Here is a 16,715-nt window from a genome sequence, read left to right as displayed (position 1 = left end):
TATAATTATATGTATTGTGGGAAAGGTGGCATGAAAGTAGGAATTTAAAGATAATAGAGAAGAAAGATTCTGATGTAATTGTGTGACAAGTCAATGACCAAGTATATATTGAACTCAGTTCCGTAAATTATCTTAAGGTTGCATCATAATACCATTGATTTGCATATACATTGTATATTGTATAAGTTTATTTTTATGCCCCCCTTCAAAGAAGGGAGGGCATATTATATGCTTTGCTGCTGTCTGTTGGTCGGTCTGTCGGTCCACTTAGTTTCCGTTCATTTTCTTCGCAACCGTTGCACATACTGAAATGAAATTTGGTATACAGATATATCACATGAATATCTAGGTCAAGTTCTGTTTTGGTACAATTGCGCCATTTTGACAGAGTTATGCCACTTGGACTTAGAAAAATTTCAATTATTTGCAGTTTTCGTTCATTTTCTTCGCAACCGTTGCACATACTGAAATGAAATTTAGCGTACAGATTTATCGGAGGAATATCTAGGTCAAGTTCTGTTTTGGGTACGATCACACCATTTTTGACAGAGTTATGCCCCTTAAACTTGGAAAAATTCCAATTTAGGGGGAGGGGATGCATATTAAGTGTTTTACAAACATCTCTTGTTATAATGGTGTTCCTTTTCATTATACATATATTCTATGAAAACAATTTTGATCATACATATATATTGATAAATAAATTATATCTATTTCGCTTACAAATGGACCCTTAAAATGGATGAGTTTGAAGTCACACAATTGTACTACATGTACCACAATAATTATGTGAATTGTTTCTGTTTTAGGCAACAGATATCTGGGCCATTGGAGTCACCTTATATTGTTTTGTTATAGGAAGAGTAAGTCATTGAATCACAAGTAAAACTATTCAAAAAGAGCCCCTAAAATAGAATTGACAACATTAGGCAACATTTTGGATTAAACATGTTATACCATTGAATTGACTCAAAGGGACTATAAAACTTAACATCATAAAACTAGGCATGATTTGAATTTGAAATAATCAATGTCTGCGTTAAACAAGTTTAATAACTATATGTTAATTATCTGAAAATGTTTTGCTTTCTATTTATTGCACAAAAACATTTTTGTGTGGATGTGTTTGCAATTTTGGGAGGAGAAAATTATTAACAGCTGACTTGCACATTTACTAATTTCAGTGTCCATTTGAAGATGATTTTCCTTTAAGTTTACACAAGAAAATTATGAATGACCCGGTCAAGTTCCCTGAGAAGTAAGTTTGAAGCTCCGAAATATAATAAAGACATATGTACTCAAATCTAATTAAAGTTCTATAAGCTCTTACATTTGATTTCATTATATTGTAGGCCTGTGTTGTCGGAAGAATTAAAAGATCTTATCCTTAAGATGTTGGACAAAAATCCCAACACAAGAATAACACTACCAGAGATAAAGGTAAAAATTTAGATATGTTAAGCAGTTAAGGCATGAAGTCAAGGAATAAGCTGCTCTGCTTGAACTGGTCTGTGAACCAACTGTGCCTTTGCAAACCAGCTCTTTGAAACTAAATTGAAAGGGTTGGGAGGTATTTATGATTTGAATTAGTGAGTTAAGATTTTAAAAGCAAAACTTTATTATAACTATTCATGTAAACGACAGGGTCGGATACCTTGCATTTCTTTATAAATCTTGCTTGGAGAAAAATGGTTGCTTTCAGTAACTTTATACATGTATATTGTTAATGTACATATGTACAGCTGAACTTTTCTATCTTGAACATTGATATCTGCAATACCATGGATATGTTGAAGTACAACTGTACTTAGGTAGTCCAAAGCACTTTTACATTAAATATTTTACCCTCAATATCTTGAATCCTTGTCCATCTCAAGGTTTTTCTATGGAGTTTGAGATAACTAGGATTGACTGTACATGTAAAAAGAACAGCATTTGATGCAAAGAAAAAGATATTGAGTGACACCCAAATAGTTAAGTTATACAGGAATGATGGTGTAATGATATATTGTATAGTTGTATTATGCCTGAAAATTTTATAAAATTGTACAAAGCTTTGATAAATTTATTACGACTATTTTTAGGAACATCCCTGGGTGACAAGGTTTGGAGAGGAGCCCCTGCCAACAGAGGAGGAGAATTGTGTCCTTGTGACCTTGACCGACGAGGACCTTGACAATGTGGTCAAACATGTGCCAAAGTTAGACACTCTGGTCAGTTCTTTATAAATGTTTATCTTAATCACATGTTTTTATATGTAATGGATTTCTGCTAGGTATCATTTAGTCGTTACAGTTCTAGTTAAAAGAAAGAAAGAACCATATCCTAATAAATGAGAAATTTAATTAAACCATGGTTTCTGACATTACTGTCTGACACTGTTTTCCAATAGATTTGTGGTGTCCTAATTAAAGGTAAATCATGCTTCATAAATGACAACCTAGAAACAAATGACTACCAAGAACAATTAATTAAGTTGGTGCATGAGAAATAGGAAAGTGGTTCATATATATATATATATATCCTATATAATTTATTAATGCCAAGATTTTTTGTATATTTTTAATATAACTGCATGATGGGAAAAAGGTCACAAGATGAGGACTTAAAAAACTAAAATTGGAAAAAAAAATTACTGTAATGATTCAATATAATAATAACCATTATACAAGAACAACTAAAACTGGCATTGATTAGATGTTCCCATATAGAAAAGTATCTATTGTACTGAAATGTAAGCATGCTAGGAGATTGGGTGCTTTGAAAAGAGACATGTCGAGGAGAAATAAAAGATTTTACATTTATATTCTTATAATTGTAAAGTGTTTGTTTTAAGAAAAGAACTGATTTTTCTCCTTTCAGATTATGGTGAAGAGCATATTAAAACACAAGTCATTCAAAAATCCATTCAGGGACAACTCCTACATTAAGGAGGAATTTCAAAAAAGTGGGCGCTCTAATTCCGCTCCAGACACATTCCACAGGGTGGTAAAAAGGTAAAAGCACAATCTGTAAATACCTGTAATTACCTGTGAATACCTTCTTCAAGTCTTACTCATTTTCTTTAAGAGTACAGTTATAAATGAATTTACTGGTATCTTAATTATTGCACTTATACACATCATATCCTGGAAATAAATTGTTCTTAGATTTTTCATCTATTATAAACATTTTGCTGTCCATAACAAGTGTTCCCTAAAGAAAATCTGTCTATTTTTATCACTAACAAGTATGTCCTTGGGATTAATGGAGGAAAACTTCCTTGCTGGATAGTTATTAGTTTACAGTTGTTCTAAACTATATGAATCACTTTGGGTGCAAGGAATTGAAAGTCAGTTATATCAATATTGATTCAGTGTTGAATGTTTGCAGGGGATATAATTATTTTGAAAAATAAGTTGATAAAAGACTAAGGAAGTGGAAGAAATCAATATAGAAGTAAATCTTTTGTATTTCAGGAAAATTTCTGCCGATGCCAATGTTGACAAGCCCCTGGCTGAACATTCATAATACCAGTGCCAGCCACCTTAAACTCCATATATGCAAACTACAACAAGAGTACCACTTATGCATTCATTATTCAAGATTCCCTTCCCGTTTAGGATGTTAATTTTCTGCTTAGGAGCCTTGAAAAAATGCTCTAAGTGATCTAACTACCTTAGTGCATTCAAGCAATTTCCACTTTTACTTGTGTTTCATGACACTGGATTAATCATGTCAGATGTATTTCGTTTGATTTTTTTTTAGCTCACCTGAGCTGAAAGCTCAAGTGAGTTTTTCTGATCACATTTTGTCCGGCGTCCGTCTGTCTGTCTGTCTGTAAACTTTTCACATTTTCAACTTCTTCTCAAGAACCGCTGGGCCAATTTCAACCAAACTTGCCACAAAGTATCCTTGGGTGAAGGGGATTCAAGTTTGTTCAAATGAAGGGCCACGCCCTTATTCAAGGGGAGATAATTGGGAATTAATGAAAATTTGGTGGCAGATTTTAAAAATCTTCTTCTCAAGAACCACTGTGCCAGGAAAGATGAAACTTATGGGGAAACATCCTCAGGTAGTGTAGATTCAAGTTTGTTCAAATTATTACCCCCGGGGGTAGGGCGGGGCCAAAATGGCCGACCTAAGTTTAACATAGAAATATATAAGAAAATTCTTTTAAAATCTTCTCAAGAATGACAAAGCCATAATTCATCATATTTATATGGAAGCATGCTCAGGTAGTGTAGATTCAAATTTGTTCAAATCATGACCCCCCGGGGGTAGGGCGGGGCCAAAATGGCCGACCAAAGTTTTACATAGAAATGTATAGGAAAATTCTTTAAAAATCTTCTTCTCAAGAATGACAAAGCCATAATTCATCATATTTATATGGAAGCATGCTCAGGTAGTGTAGATTCAAGTTTGTTCAAATCATGACCCCCGGGGGTAGGGCGGGGCCAAAATGGCCGACCAAAGTTTTACTTAAGGAATGACTCTAATTCTTGGCCAGATTATCGAGTATACATGGTTTGCTGTCGCTTTATAATCCGCGAAGCGGATTATAAAAAAGCGTAAACTGTCTACCATATTATATCGATAATCTGGCCAAGAATTAGAGTCATTCCTTATAATTTAATTTTAAAATAATTAAACAACTGGGGATGTAAAATTGTGTTGTTTTTATTAGTTCAAATTTACCGCGCAATAATACAACCGTAGTAACGGAAGTGATGGGAAGCAAGGGGAGGTAAAAACTGATACATAGATCTAGCAGCCATGATGCTTGTTTACATGAGGTAAGATCGAGCAACTGTTTGAAGTTAAAGGTACATTCATTAAATCTGGAATTTTTCATGAATCCGAAGGACTGGAAATGAGGGGATTGATGGATACAGATGATTCAGCTGGTTGTCAAGGGGGTGTGTCCCCATACCAAACCAGATTATACAAAATGTTATGCGTTCCTTTTTGGAAATAAACCAATGAGAGACAAGAATACAAACAGAATTAAATTATATAAAAATATAGGAAAATTCTTTAAAAATCTTCTTCTCAAGAATGACAAAGCCATAATTCATCATATTTATATGGAAGCATGTTCAGGTAGTGTATATTCAAGTTTGTTCAAATCATGACCCCCAGGGGTAGGGCGGGGCCAAAATGGCCGACCAAAGTTTTTAAAGATATATATAGAAAAATTCTTTAAAAATCATTTTCCAAAAAATAGCAAATCCATGATTGGTCATGGGACTACTTTTGGATTTAAACTTTACAATAAAAAGCCATTTTCTACTTTTTCCTACCCTTAGTGCTCAGGTGAGCGATGTGGCCCATGGGCCTCTTGTTATAATTTAAGCTCACCTGAGCTATAGTTTCAAATGAGCTTCCTCTGATGAAAGTTTTGCTGTTGTCAGTCTCCGAGTCTTTGATTAGTTTACTTGTCATGCTTAATACCATCATGCAATTTTAAGTCAATTTAATGAAGGGCCACATATTTCTTTAAAGAAGGAGAAAGAAATTTGGTGATATCATAAAAATTTTTCATAACTATGAATTGAAATTTGTGATAGCTTATACTAGCTAGAATTATGTTCATTCCAAAAGGACAGAATCCTGATTCCATGGGCCACTATAGGCAATCTTATTCTCTTTGGTCCTTTTTGTCTCATAGTTTTAATTCAAAAGAAATTTTTGTTAAAAGAAAAACTTATGCATATTATGCTTAAAGCATGCTTTTAATATATATAATATGAAAAGAAAGAGAGAGAGAGCAATGTTTCAAACTGATCAAGAGCTCTGCAGAGTTTGGTTCTGTAGTCAGATTGCTATGGAAGTAAGTGAGCATTGTGGCCCAAGCCCTTTGTTTTTTTTTTTGTTTTTTCTGTTTGGTGCATTTTGAAGTACATGACAATTCATTAGATATTTTATGTAAATATTTTAGCATATAGTTACATGTTGACTGTTTTTGCTATTTAATTCCAAAGTTTTGCTGCAAGTAAAATACAATTTTTATCTATTTTTAAATGTAGGTTAGTTTTTATAAAAAGTGTATTTATTGTATGCAAGGTCTTATTCCTTCTAGTGTAAATACATAAACAAATGTACATGTATGTAGAAAAAAATAATATTTAAACTTAAAATAATTGTTAAATTGAGAAAAATCAAAATATGATATGAATGCAAATAAATTCTAACTAGTATGTATATATCTATCACACAGGGGTTGTTTCCTCCATTGTATAAATACATTGTTACCACACCATTTGTTTTTAATTTATTTTTCATTTATTATATGTTAGATTTTAGAGGGTACACATCTTTTTAATCTTTTAATTGCATATTTTTCAAAGACATAACTTTTCAATTCACCTTAAAATTTTAAGTACATTTGTAAAGTACACTTTTCCAGTATTTGAAAGACTGTTTTTATAACTTGACTAGTAACTAAAATAGTTATTTTAAGAAATGCATAAAATAACAAGATGATGTATTTTTTTTTTATTTTGGACACTTTTTAATCATCAGTAGGTATTAAGCCTTAGCACTTGCTTGTTATATTTGCCTTCACTGTGGCAGATTAATGGTTGATTTTTATGGCAGCTCATTTTGCATTCACCTCTATTACTATGTTTATATATAGGAAATAAATTATATGGGTAATCCCCACCAACACCATCAAACAAAACATATTTCAATATCTCATAATTATTATAAAGACTGACATGTTTAGCTACATGTATCAGTTGTCAATTCCTTTTTTATCAAAAAGAGCAGAGGATGGGTCTATAACATAATACATTGGAAACATGAATTTCTGGACAGCATATCATTTAATATCTTTGTTGAATTTCTTTACAACATACCTTTTTAATATTTTATCAAGGTACATTTTTTAGGTCACCTGAGTCACTCAGGTGACCTATTGCTTTCTGTTTTTGTCCGTCGTCGTCCGTCGTACGTCGTTCGTCGTCAATCGGTCGTAAACTTTTGAACATTTTCAGCTTCTTCTCTGCAACCACTGAACCAATTTCAACCAAATTTGGCACAAAGCATCTATGGGTAAAGGGGAACAAAAATTGTGAATTTCATGATTCCTGCCCCCCTGGGGCCTGAGGGGTGGGACCAAAACCACTAAAATTAATGCAATCTTTAAAAATCTTCTTCTTTACTCCTGGACATCAAGCAGTCAAACTGTTTGCATGATTGTAATCAGCATTGAGTCCTTTACCAAAATTGTGAAATTCATGGCCCTGGGGTCAGGGGTACTTGTGCTAGGGCGGGGCTAAAAAAGTATATAGTGAAAATGCATTATTTTTTTAAAAATCTTCTCTGCTCCTGGGTATTAAATAAACTAACTAAGTACATAGTTATGATGAGCAAGAGTGCCTCTACCAAAATTGTGAATTTTATGGCCCCAGGGTCAGGGGTTCTGTGGTAAGGGCGGGGCTCTATTGATTATATAGTGAAAATACATGAATTCATTGAAAATCTTCTTCTCTGCTCCTGGGTATCAAATAAACTAACTAAGTACATAGTTATGATGAGCAAGAGTGCCTCTACTAAAATTGTGAATTTTGTGGCCCCAGGGTCAGGGGTTCTGGGGTAAGGGCTGGGCTCTATTGATTATATAGTGAAAATATATGAATTCTTTGAAAATCTTCTTCTCTGCTCCTTGGTATTAAATAAACTAACTAAGTACATAGTTATGATGAGCAAGAGTGTCTCTACCAAAATTGTGAATTTTATGGCCCCAGGGTCAGGGATTCTGGTGTTGGGGGAGTGTATTGATTATGCATGTATAGTGAAAAAACATTAAATCTTTGAATATTTTCTTCTTTGCTCCTAGACTTTAAGCAGATTACCTATATAGTTATGAGCAAGGGACCAAATCTTCAAGAATTGTAAATTTCAAGACCCCAGGGTCAGTTGTACCATAGAGGGGGGGGGGGGGGCTGTACTTATATACTAAAAATGAATGAATTGTTTGAAATGTGCTCCTTGGTATTAATCAAATGCCTTTCCATAAATTGTACAATGTGTGGATCTAGGCCTAAGAGTAAAGGGTTCATGTGTGGTAGCGGCACAACTGATTATTGCTGAATATTACTGATTTGTTGAAATGCATTTTTTGTTCCCCTACCATGCCTATGGGTATTAAGCAACCAAACTAAGGAACTGCTAAGTGTATAGTTATGATGACCAAATTGTAAATGCTATAGCATCTGGCTTAAAACATGCCAATGGATCAAATTCAATCACTGGAAAGTTGTTGAATAATGCTCAGGTGACCTATAAGGCCCATGGGCCTCTTGTTTTAAAGTGCAAGCAGTGTAGATGCTGTCAATATTCTGTGTGGAGATAAAAAGATTTATCCTTTAGGGTTTTCAGTTTAGTCATATTCCAAGAACTTTTCTGCTCAATAAAGTACATGACTCAACAATTTCTCTGAAGAATTTCATTCAGTATTTGCAAATTTAAAAAATATCCTTTAATTACCAAAGATGCATTCAACTTTCATATTTTGTTTGTATATGAAACATATCCACTATATTTATAATAAGACTGTCATTGAATATTGTTGGTTCTTCAAAAAGTCTTACATTTCCATCTAAAATAATTGAAATTCAGGAAAAGATTAGATATTTTTTGTAGCCGACCTGTGTAATTCACAAGGAATGAAGCTGTAATGGGTAAAATATTGGGCAGCTCTTCAGGAAAAGTTTAGTAGCATTTAGTAGGTGGTTTCATAAGCAGTGAGTTTTTTAATATTTTAATAAATGATTTCCCATTATTATTATGTATATATTGAATATTAGCATGGGTATCATTGGTGTCAATTTTTTTTGGAGGGGGTATAATTGGACACCCACATTTTCCATGTTCTATGAATTACTGTGTACCTGGCTCAATTTGTCACATTTTATTTAAACAAGTACACTGCACACTGCACCTGTGTCTTTTTCTTTAGTTACATACTGTAATTTTAATCCTTTGCACTTTGTACAGACAAGTTTTATAGAGACACTTTATCCTATGATGTATATATATATGCATATGTAATATTATGTTGGGATATTTTAAAAATATCTTTACTTTATAGGTATACAGTTACCTATTTTATTGTAAACTCACCTTATGATTACCTGTGACCTGGTGTTATCAACTTTTTTGACATTGTCCAGATTTTTAATATGTCAGAGCTGGTCTCTGCTGTTGCATCACTGATGTACAGAGCTCTTTCATATTTTTGTAATTTTATTGTGATTTAATCATTAAAAGCACTTGTGGTATTGAATTTGTATTTTTTAGTTATCATTTTTCTTGTGAACATTTTTAATATTTAATTTTATCAAACTTATAATGCATTGTCAAGTTTTATTGAATCTTACATTAAAAATGGAAACTGTGTTGGAAGTTTTGTCATCAGTAAAAACTGTACAGGGAGACAGTTAATTTACAAGATATAAAAAATCTGATGATTTAGAGATCACTAGCATGATAGACTTAACTATGATCCCAATTAAAGAATTAACAGGAAGCCTACAGGTCTTGATGCTCATTACAGTATTATACAACACTCTAAAGATCCACAAGGTATAAATTAAAACAAAATAAACCTTCAGCTAAAATATGGTTAACCAAAAGCAAGAGACTAGTACACTACCACTTGTTTCTATCACCATGCAGAAAAGACATCACAACAGTTTTTACAGGGGTAAGCACTTGTTAGAAAATATCCATCTTAATTTTTTTACTAAATATTCAATGGAGCCCTGTCTTTCACCTTTACCCAGGGGCCATAAGATTCACAATTTTAGTCATAACAATCCACTTAGTTTGTTTGCTCATTACTCAGGTGCAGAGAAACAAATTATTTTCAAAGAAATAATGCATTTCACTATATCATGAATGCAGTAGTTCCCTGCCCATTAGGATCCCCAATCAAGTGTTTTTAAAATTGAGCCCCAGTGCCTAACTGAACTATTCCCTTGTTCAGCTTAATACCAAGAGCAGAGAAAATTTACACAGAAATAATGCAATTTTATTAATCAATCAGTAAAGCCCAAACCTAACACAAAAACTCCTTATTTAGGGCCATGAAATTCATTATTTTTTAAGAGGTACCCTGGTTTATCAAACTAAAGCACTTGGTTTTGGTGCCAAATATTCAGGAGCAACTAAGAGGATATCCAAGGAATGAAATGCTTTTCATTATATGATCAGTAGAATTCCCGCACCAGAACCCCTGACCCAGGGTCCATACAATTTTTGAAGGAGCACTTGAAGTCTAACCTATACATGTACCAAACGTTCAGGATTAATACATGTAGGTCCATTCCCAAGTAACTGTCATCCTACCCAGATTAGTGACTAGGTTAATCCCAATAAACTACTGTAAATGTATTACATTTGGCTTGTATGATATTTGGATATTCGGCAGAAATTCAATTTTCAACAAGCTAGCGTAGATTTGATTTAGCGCTGTCTGAATGTGCTAGTTATAAACGTTAATATACAAGACATTTAGCGATGTACTTGAATTAGCAGACTCTGCTCTCCACCAAAATCGCTAAATAGAATACACCGCTAAATGTAATATGTTTACAGTATAAGCCCTACTCGGACCAAACGTGCATGAATGATGCATCCAAGGATGGACAATGGAAACTTGCTTCGGATGCTAGATCTGACCTACATTTTCCAAACAAGTGACCAGGTTAAAGTTTTTGGAACAGGTCATTCCCCAATGAACTTTAAGACCTATTTAAACAGAACTTACTTGAAAATTGTTGTCAGAATAAATACTAGTTAAACTGTTAAAAAATATGATGTGAGATTTGCATTACTTAAATGATAACATTCGTCGAGGTGGGCTTCGTAATCTTTGATTACCTATGTTTGTAATGCTGATGAACCAGTCGGTAAAATGCTTGGACATAGGAATTTTATATGAAGAGAAGTTGTCTTCTCTATCATACAACATCATTGCCATAGTACTTATGTTATTGGTCATATTACATATGGGTCTTTACACAGGTGCTACAACAATTGTGAATAGGCAAATCCTACTGCCCTCAACCTTCATGAATCAGGAAGTGCCAAAACCACTAAAATAAATGCAAGCGTTAAAAATCTTCTTGACTATTGGACATCAAACTGTTGGCATGACTGGAATAAGCATTGAGCCTCCTTCATAAGGATTCACACTACCAAGCTTGCTTCGGATGCTGGATCTGACTGACATTTTACTGTTGATAGAACAGATAAAAAGTTGTGGTAAAGGTAACTATATGTTGTACGTTGCCCAAATTTACAGGGCTGATGCATCTAAAAATGCATATTTCCAGGCTTGCTTCAGATGCTGGATTTCAGTTTTCATTACATTTTCCAGTTGAGTGAACAGCTTAAAGTTTTTTGTGAGGTCTCATTTCCAAGTAACTATGAACCGTAAGTACATGTATGTTGACCAAACTTGCATAGAACACATCTTAGAATGTGTACTACCAGGCTTGCTTCATATGCTGGATCTGACCTATATTTTCTGGATGAGTGAACAGACTGAAGTTTTTGGTGCAGGTCCAACTTCCAAGCAACTATAAACCCATTGTTGCCCAAACTTGCATGGATGAAAACCACTAAAATTATGCATACTTAAATAAAAAATTTTGCTTCAGATCAAACTAATTGATTGGAATAAGCTTATATTTTCTGAATTGTGAATTCATAGACAGGTTCAGAGTTTTTGGTGCATGCAAGGTCCTATTTCCAAGTGAAATATATCAGCCTTCTATGTCTGACCAAACTTATGTACATACATGTAGTTATGATGAGAAAGAGTGCCTCATCCAAAATTGGCTTTAAGCTTCAGATGCTGAATCTTTACCTATACTTTTCAGTAAAGGAATAACCAGTGAATGTTTTTGGACAGGTAAATTTTTTGGTGAATGTCTGTTTTTGGTGCAAGCCCAGAGGGCCATATGTTGAGCAAATTTTCATGGATGATGCAACATATAGATGGATGCATACTACCAAACTTGCTTTGGATGATAAATTTGAATTCATTTTACTGTTGAGTGAGCAGATAAAAGTTGTGGTAAAGTTTTGAACTATATGTCTATTCCAAAGTAACTGTGAGGCCTATATATCAGATCATAATTGCAGAAATGTTGTATCTTTGGGTGTACACTACTAGATTATTAGTTTAATATGGAACTTAGCCTTACTTAAAGAAAACATTAGTTGAGGTGAGCTCTGCCATCTTTTATTATACCTATGTTTCTTTGAAAATCTTCTCTTCTATTCCTGGGCATTAAACCGATGAACCATGTACATAGTTATGATGAGGAGGGGTGTCTCTTCCAAAATTTTCAAGTTCAATGCTCCTGAGTGTCAGGGGTTCTGGTGAAAGGGTGGGGCTGTAATGATTATTCAGTGAAATCTTTGAAAATCTTTTTCTCTTCTCCTGGGTATTAAACCAAATTTTCATGGATGATGCAACAAGAGATAAACGCTCTCAAACTTGCTTCAGATGATAAATTTGAATTAAAATTTCTTCTTCCAAATTTATGAATTTCATGGCCCCTGGGTCATTGTTTCTGGTGCTAAGATGGGGCTTTATTGATTACTTAGTGAAAATGCATCAACACTTTGAAAAAGTTCTCCTGCTCCAATTTATTACCGGTATGTTAATGATCTAAGTACATCGTTCTGATGGAAAAAAAAAGTGCCTCTTCTAAAATTGATTTTCATGCCCATGGGTCAGGGGTACTGGAGGGGGTTTACATACCGTATAAGTAGAATTTTTAGTGAGGATTTAATTTTGGCTAAAATTGAATTTTGCTAAAAATTAATTGCTTATTATTTGCAATACCTTCTTTAGTTAGCATTTTAAAATCGCTAAATTTACTTCTCGCTAAAAATAAAATATCAGATTTTAAGCAAAATTTGCGTCTCGCTAAAATTTCCACTTATACGGTAGTTTGAAAATAAATTAATGCTTTGAAATCTGTTCATTGGTATAAATCAACCATTTATGATAAGCAAAGGTGCCTTTTCAAAAATTATGAGATATGTGGTCCCAGGGCCAGTCGTTTACATCTGTATATTTAGAAAGTTGTTGCATGATACTTGGGTAGCCTTTTGTCTGGATGAGTGACTAGAAAGGTTTTTGGAGTAAGTCCAAATGACCATAAGTCCTATATTGTCCGAACTTGCATGGATAGTACATTTACTGATGTATACTACCAGGCTTGTTTCGGATGCTGGATCTGATCATATAAGGATGATCGAGTGACCAGGTAAAAGTTTTTGGAGCAAGTTCATTCTAAAGTAATTATTTGTCATTCTTTGACCAAACTTGCATGGATAATACATCTAAGGATGCTCACAACTTGACTTGCTCTGGATTTGACCTTCATTTTTTCAGATGAATTAACAGGTTTATGTTTTTACCAAGAAACTATTAGGCCCATCAGAACTAAACTTGTATGGATGATGCATCAAGAGATGAACACTCTTAAACTTGCTTCAGATGCTGGATATGAATAAATTTCTGGATGAGTGACTAGTCTCTTGTTTTTGGATAAGTTTTTTCTCAACTGCAAGTCCAGCCTGATCAAAATTGTTTAAATGTTGCATCTTGTGATGTACACTACTAGATTGTTAGTTTAATGTGGGACTTTGCCTTACTTAAAGACAACACACTGTAGAGGTGAGTTCTGTAATATATTATCATCTTTGTTTATATTATCTTATACTTCTATGGATCCTTTACAATTTTGTACTTTTACACTCAGGTGACCATTAAGGCCCTTAGGCCTCTTTATTTACAGATATACAAAATGCTCTTTTCGTTCATTATTACATCCAGGCTTTTTCATCTTCACTAACCATTCATGGTAGCTAGCTCAGTTGGTAGAGCACTTGCTTCATTATAAAATGAGAGGTCCTGAGTTTAAATCAATAAAAAATTGGTAGCAACTGTTCCTTCACCATGCGATCAGAACTTGAAGTGAAAGTTGGGGGGGTCCTTTGGAAGAGACCTTAATAAATGAGGTCCTGTGTTATACAGTAGGTTGTTGGCATGATAAAGATCCCTCACTCCTCAATTGCTTGGAGTGCCATACTAATACTGACAGTGTTGCAGTTTTGGTACAGGTGTGACTTGCTATCAGGCAGAAGATGAGAATTCTATAGTCATAGTCACAAGTCATAATTTCAGGGTCAGCTTGTTGTCTTCCATTTTCTCTATCATCGCAGTTTGAGGGAACTTGTGGACTCAAAACCGCTGGTTTACAACTATAGCTGTCTTCAGGAAAATTGCACTTTGAACCAAATTTTCTGAATAACATTAGCTTAAAAAATTCTTGTAAAATCTTTTCTTTCCTTCATGTTTTTCAGGAAATGTCTTCAACTTGATGGTATGGTATTACCATGTCCTCCATCATAAAACACAACAACAAAAAGAATAGATGTTTTACGTTTATTGGGAAAATCAGTAGATGTGTATTTACAAATATTCCAAAAAGATAAGGCATTTTTAGAATGCAAAGAATTTGTTAAAAAAATGAAAAGAAACAGAACTCATAGGAGGGAAAGAAATCAACAGGATCAAGGTAAAATAAGAAAAGTTTAGTAAAACTTTAATCAAAACAATTTACAATGATTAATATAAACTTATGTACATGTATATATACAAAGGGTATAGAATCACTTACCTGTGTGACATTCTGTAATCCCCAAAAAAGTAAAACACCCCAAACCATAAACATCTTACGTCATTATCAGTCACACAGGTAAAAGTTCCTATACCGTAGAAATCACAAGGTAAGGGTTGAAAACATCTGTTCCAGGCATTGCATCTCGACCTCAAATGGAGAAAACTACAAAAAAAAGAATTACTGAGTATAATAAAACAAAAGGTTAGAAAAATAATTTATTAAATGAATTTTTACATATACACATATATATTCCAAAAGGTTTTTAAAGAAAAATGCTTTAAAAGTATTTCAAATATAAAGAAAAAATTGTTTACCAAAGCAGTCTTCTGTCTTTTGGAGGGATCACAAGGACCACTGGACCTCTTCCGCTTCCTGGTGGACTGGTTCTAGAATAAGAAATAAATTATTCAACTATAATACAGACACATATACCTCAAACAGTTACTTAATGTATTTGAATTTGATTAGAACGTTATCCAGTACCTCAACCCCTGTCTGCTGTTTCTCTGTGCAGCCTGGAGGGGGAGAACGCAGGTCACTGGTCTGGCTGGTACCCCCGGGGCTGTCCCCTGCTGTCTGGTCCTCACTCTGTTTGACATCAGTTTGCTGGACAGGAAAACATTTTATTATAATTAGTATTAGGTATTTAAAGTTCACTGATACTCTGATAAGAGAGATAACTCTTAATGACAAAAATGTCTATTATTCCTTTATAGATTTGCAAAGTCGAAATGTCTTTTTTGTTGAATTTTGTTCCAAAAGCTGATAATATTGTTTGTATTTTACTTGTAAAACATTTCTTTTGGAAAATCATTAAGGTTCAAGCAACATTTTATATTATTATACTTTCATGTTAAATACTAAAATCTGATTGGTTTAGACGCAGTTGACAATCCGTTCTATTACCCTCAGCCTTAGCAACAAACGTGACAACGGGTAACAAAACGATAATGTTACATGCGTGGAAATTATGCGCGTACGGTTCACCGTAGAATTCTCAAAACGTCAGCTGTGCGTTTGAAAGAACTGGAATAAACTTGACGTCAATGAAAGCTTGCGCCCGATGTAGCTTACATGAAAACAACAAACGACAGAGGAAACATGCTTGACCTAGTGTAGAAATAACGTAAATTTCAGCTCTAGATGATAAAGGACTCTGTATTAGTCATCAAATAAACAATAAAGAGGTCAGTAAATCTTTTTCGTGCGTAGCGTGGAGTTTGAACATTTTCAGCTTCTCTAAACGTGAACGTTTCAACCAATTTTGGCACGATCTACGATTTTTTTCCCTGCCATCCTAAATCAAGAAGCCATCAGTATAATAAAATAATGTAATGTTGAGTCCTCTACCAAAATTGTGAAATTCATGGCCCCAGGGTAACAGGGCGGGGCTATATAGATTATATAGTGAAAATACATTATTTCCCCTCTGCTCTTGGGTAAAACCATTGTCAACCTCCAAAATTGTGAATTTTATGGCCCCAGTCGGTTGACAATGGTTTTCCTTATATAGGGTGTGCAATTATTCTTTGAACTGTTCTCTGCTCCAAATAAACTAACTAAGCACATAGTTATATATGAAAATTGTGATATTTATGCAGAGGGTTTATGAACCTTAACATTTTTCATTCATACTTTTTTATCTTTTTTTACCTGCCTAAAGGTGGCTATTATTGCCATTCCTTTTTTATTCAAATTTAAAGATAATAAATAAATTGATTTTAACTTAATTCAAACACATCAATTTCTGAAGCTTATGTTAAATCATAAGCTTTTCTAAAATTTTGGTTGATTCATTTACCCACCCTGTCAGAGATTGTCTTTAGTTTGTCAGAAGGAGGGAGGGGAGGAACATCAGAAGCCACAGGTGGGGGTACTCTGTCGGTGGCTGAAGAGGATGCAGTCTCCTGTCCCTCAGTGGGAGTGGTGTCAGTGGTGGGAGTCCTGGCCTGTTCCTTAGAGTCAGTGTTCAGAGAGGATGCAGTCTTCTCAGACGCAGGTACCACAGTGGGACTC

General features: G+C 34.1%; 2 protein-coding genes and 1 long non-coding RNA gene across 6 annotated transcripts in view; 2 read left to right on the top strand and 1 right to left on the bottom strand.

Annotated features, from left to right (window-relative positions):
* Positions 1 to 4,122, top strand: part of LOC134254543 (calcium/calmodulin-dependent protein kinase kinase 1-like) — a 56,496-nt gene extending 52,374 nt beyond the window's left edge. For 3 of the 4 annotated variants that reach the window (XM_062737067.1, XM_062737068.1, XM_062737070.1), the window contains 6 exons: positions 810 to 863; positions 1,185 to 1,258; positions 1,353 to 1,440; positions 2,085 to 2,213; positions 2,863 to 2,996; positions 3,459 to 4,121. In XM_062737067.1, the coding sequence (XP_062593051.1) occupies positions 810 to 863; positions 1,185 to 1,258; positions 1,353 to 1,440; positions 2,085 to 2,213; positions 2,863 to 2,996; positions 3,459 to 3,510 (531 nt within the window). In that variant the 3' untranslated portion in view covers positions 3,511 to 4,121. Of the gene's footprint in view, positions 1 to 809; positions 864 to 1,184; positions 1,259 to 1,352; positions 1,441 to 2,084; positions 2,214 to 2,862; positions 2,997 to 3,458 lie in introns of all 4 variants that reach the window. The other variant, XM_062737069.1, reaches the window with a different exon arrangement.
* Positions 4,123 to 5,009: 887 nt separating this feature from the next.
* Positions 5,010 to 9,386, top strand: LOC134254478 (uncharacterized). Its single transcript, XR_009989330.1, has 2 exons — positions 5,010 to 6,884; positions 8,306 to 9,386. It is a non-coding gene; the product is annotated as an uncharacterized LOC134254478 (long non-coding RNA).
* Positions 9,387 to 14,545: 5,159 nt separating this feature from the next.
* Positions 14,546 to 16,654, bottom strand: LOC134254535 (uncharacterized; the record flags this gene model as incomplete). Its single annotated transcript, XM_062737059.1, has 4 exons — positions 14,546 to 14,861; positions 15,014 to 15,085; positions 15,183 to 15,305; positions 16,505 to 16,654. Coding segments are annotated over 4 exons (408 nt in total), but the record flags the coding sequence as incomplete, so codon positions are not given.
* Positions 16,655 to 16,715: the final 61 nt, after the last annotated feature.

Source organism: Saccostrea cucullata, unplaced genomic scaffold, assembly GCF_032062105.1.
Source record: "Saccostrea cucullata isolate Sc308-1 unplaced genomic scaffold, CSIRO_AGI_Scuc_v1 ctg19, whole genome shotgun sequence".
In the NCBI taxonomy this organism is placed as follows: domain Eukaryota; kingdom Metazoa; phylum Mollusca; class Bivalvia; order Ostreida; family Ostreidae; genus Saccostrea; species Saccostrea cuccullata.
This window is presented reverse-complemented; position numbering and strand designations above follow the sequence as displayed.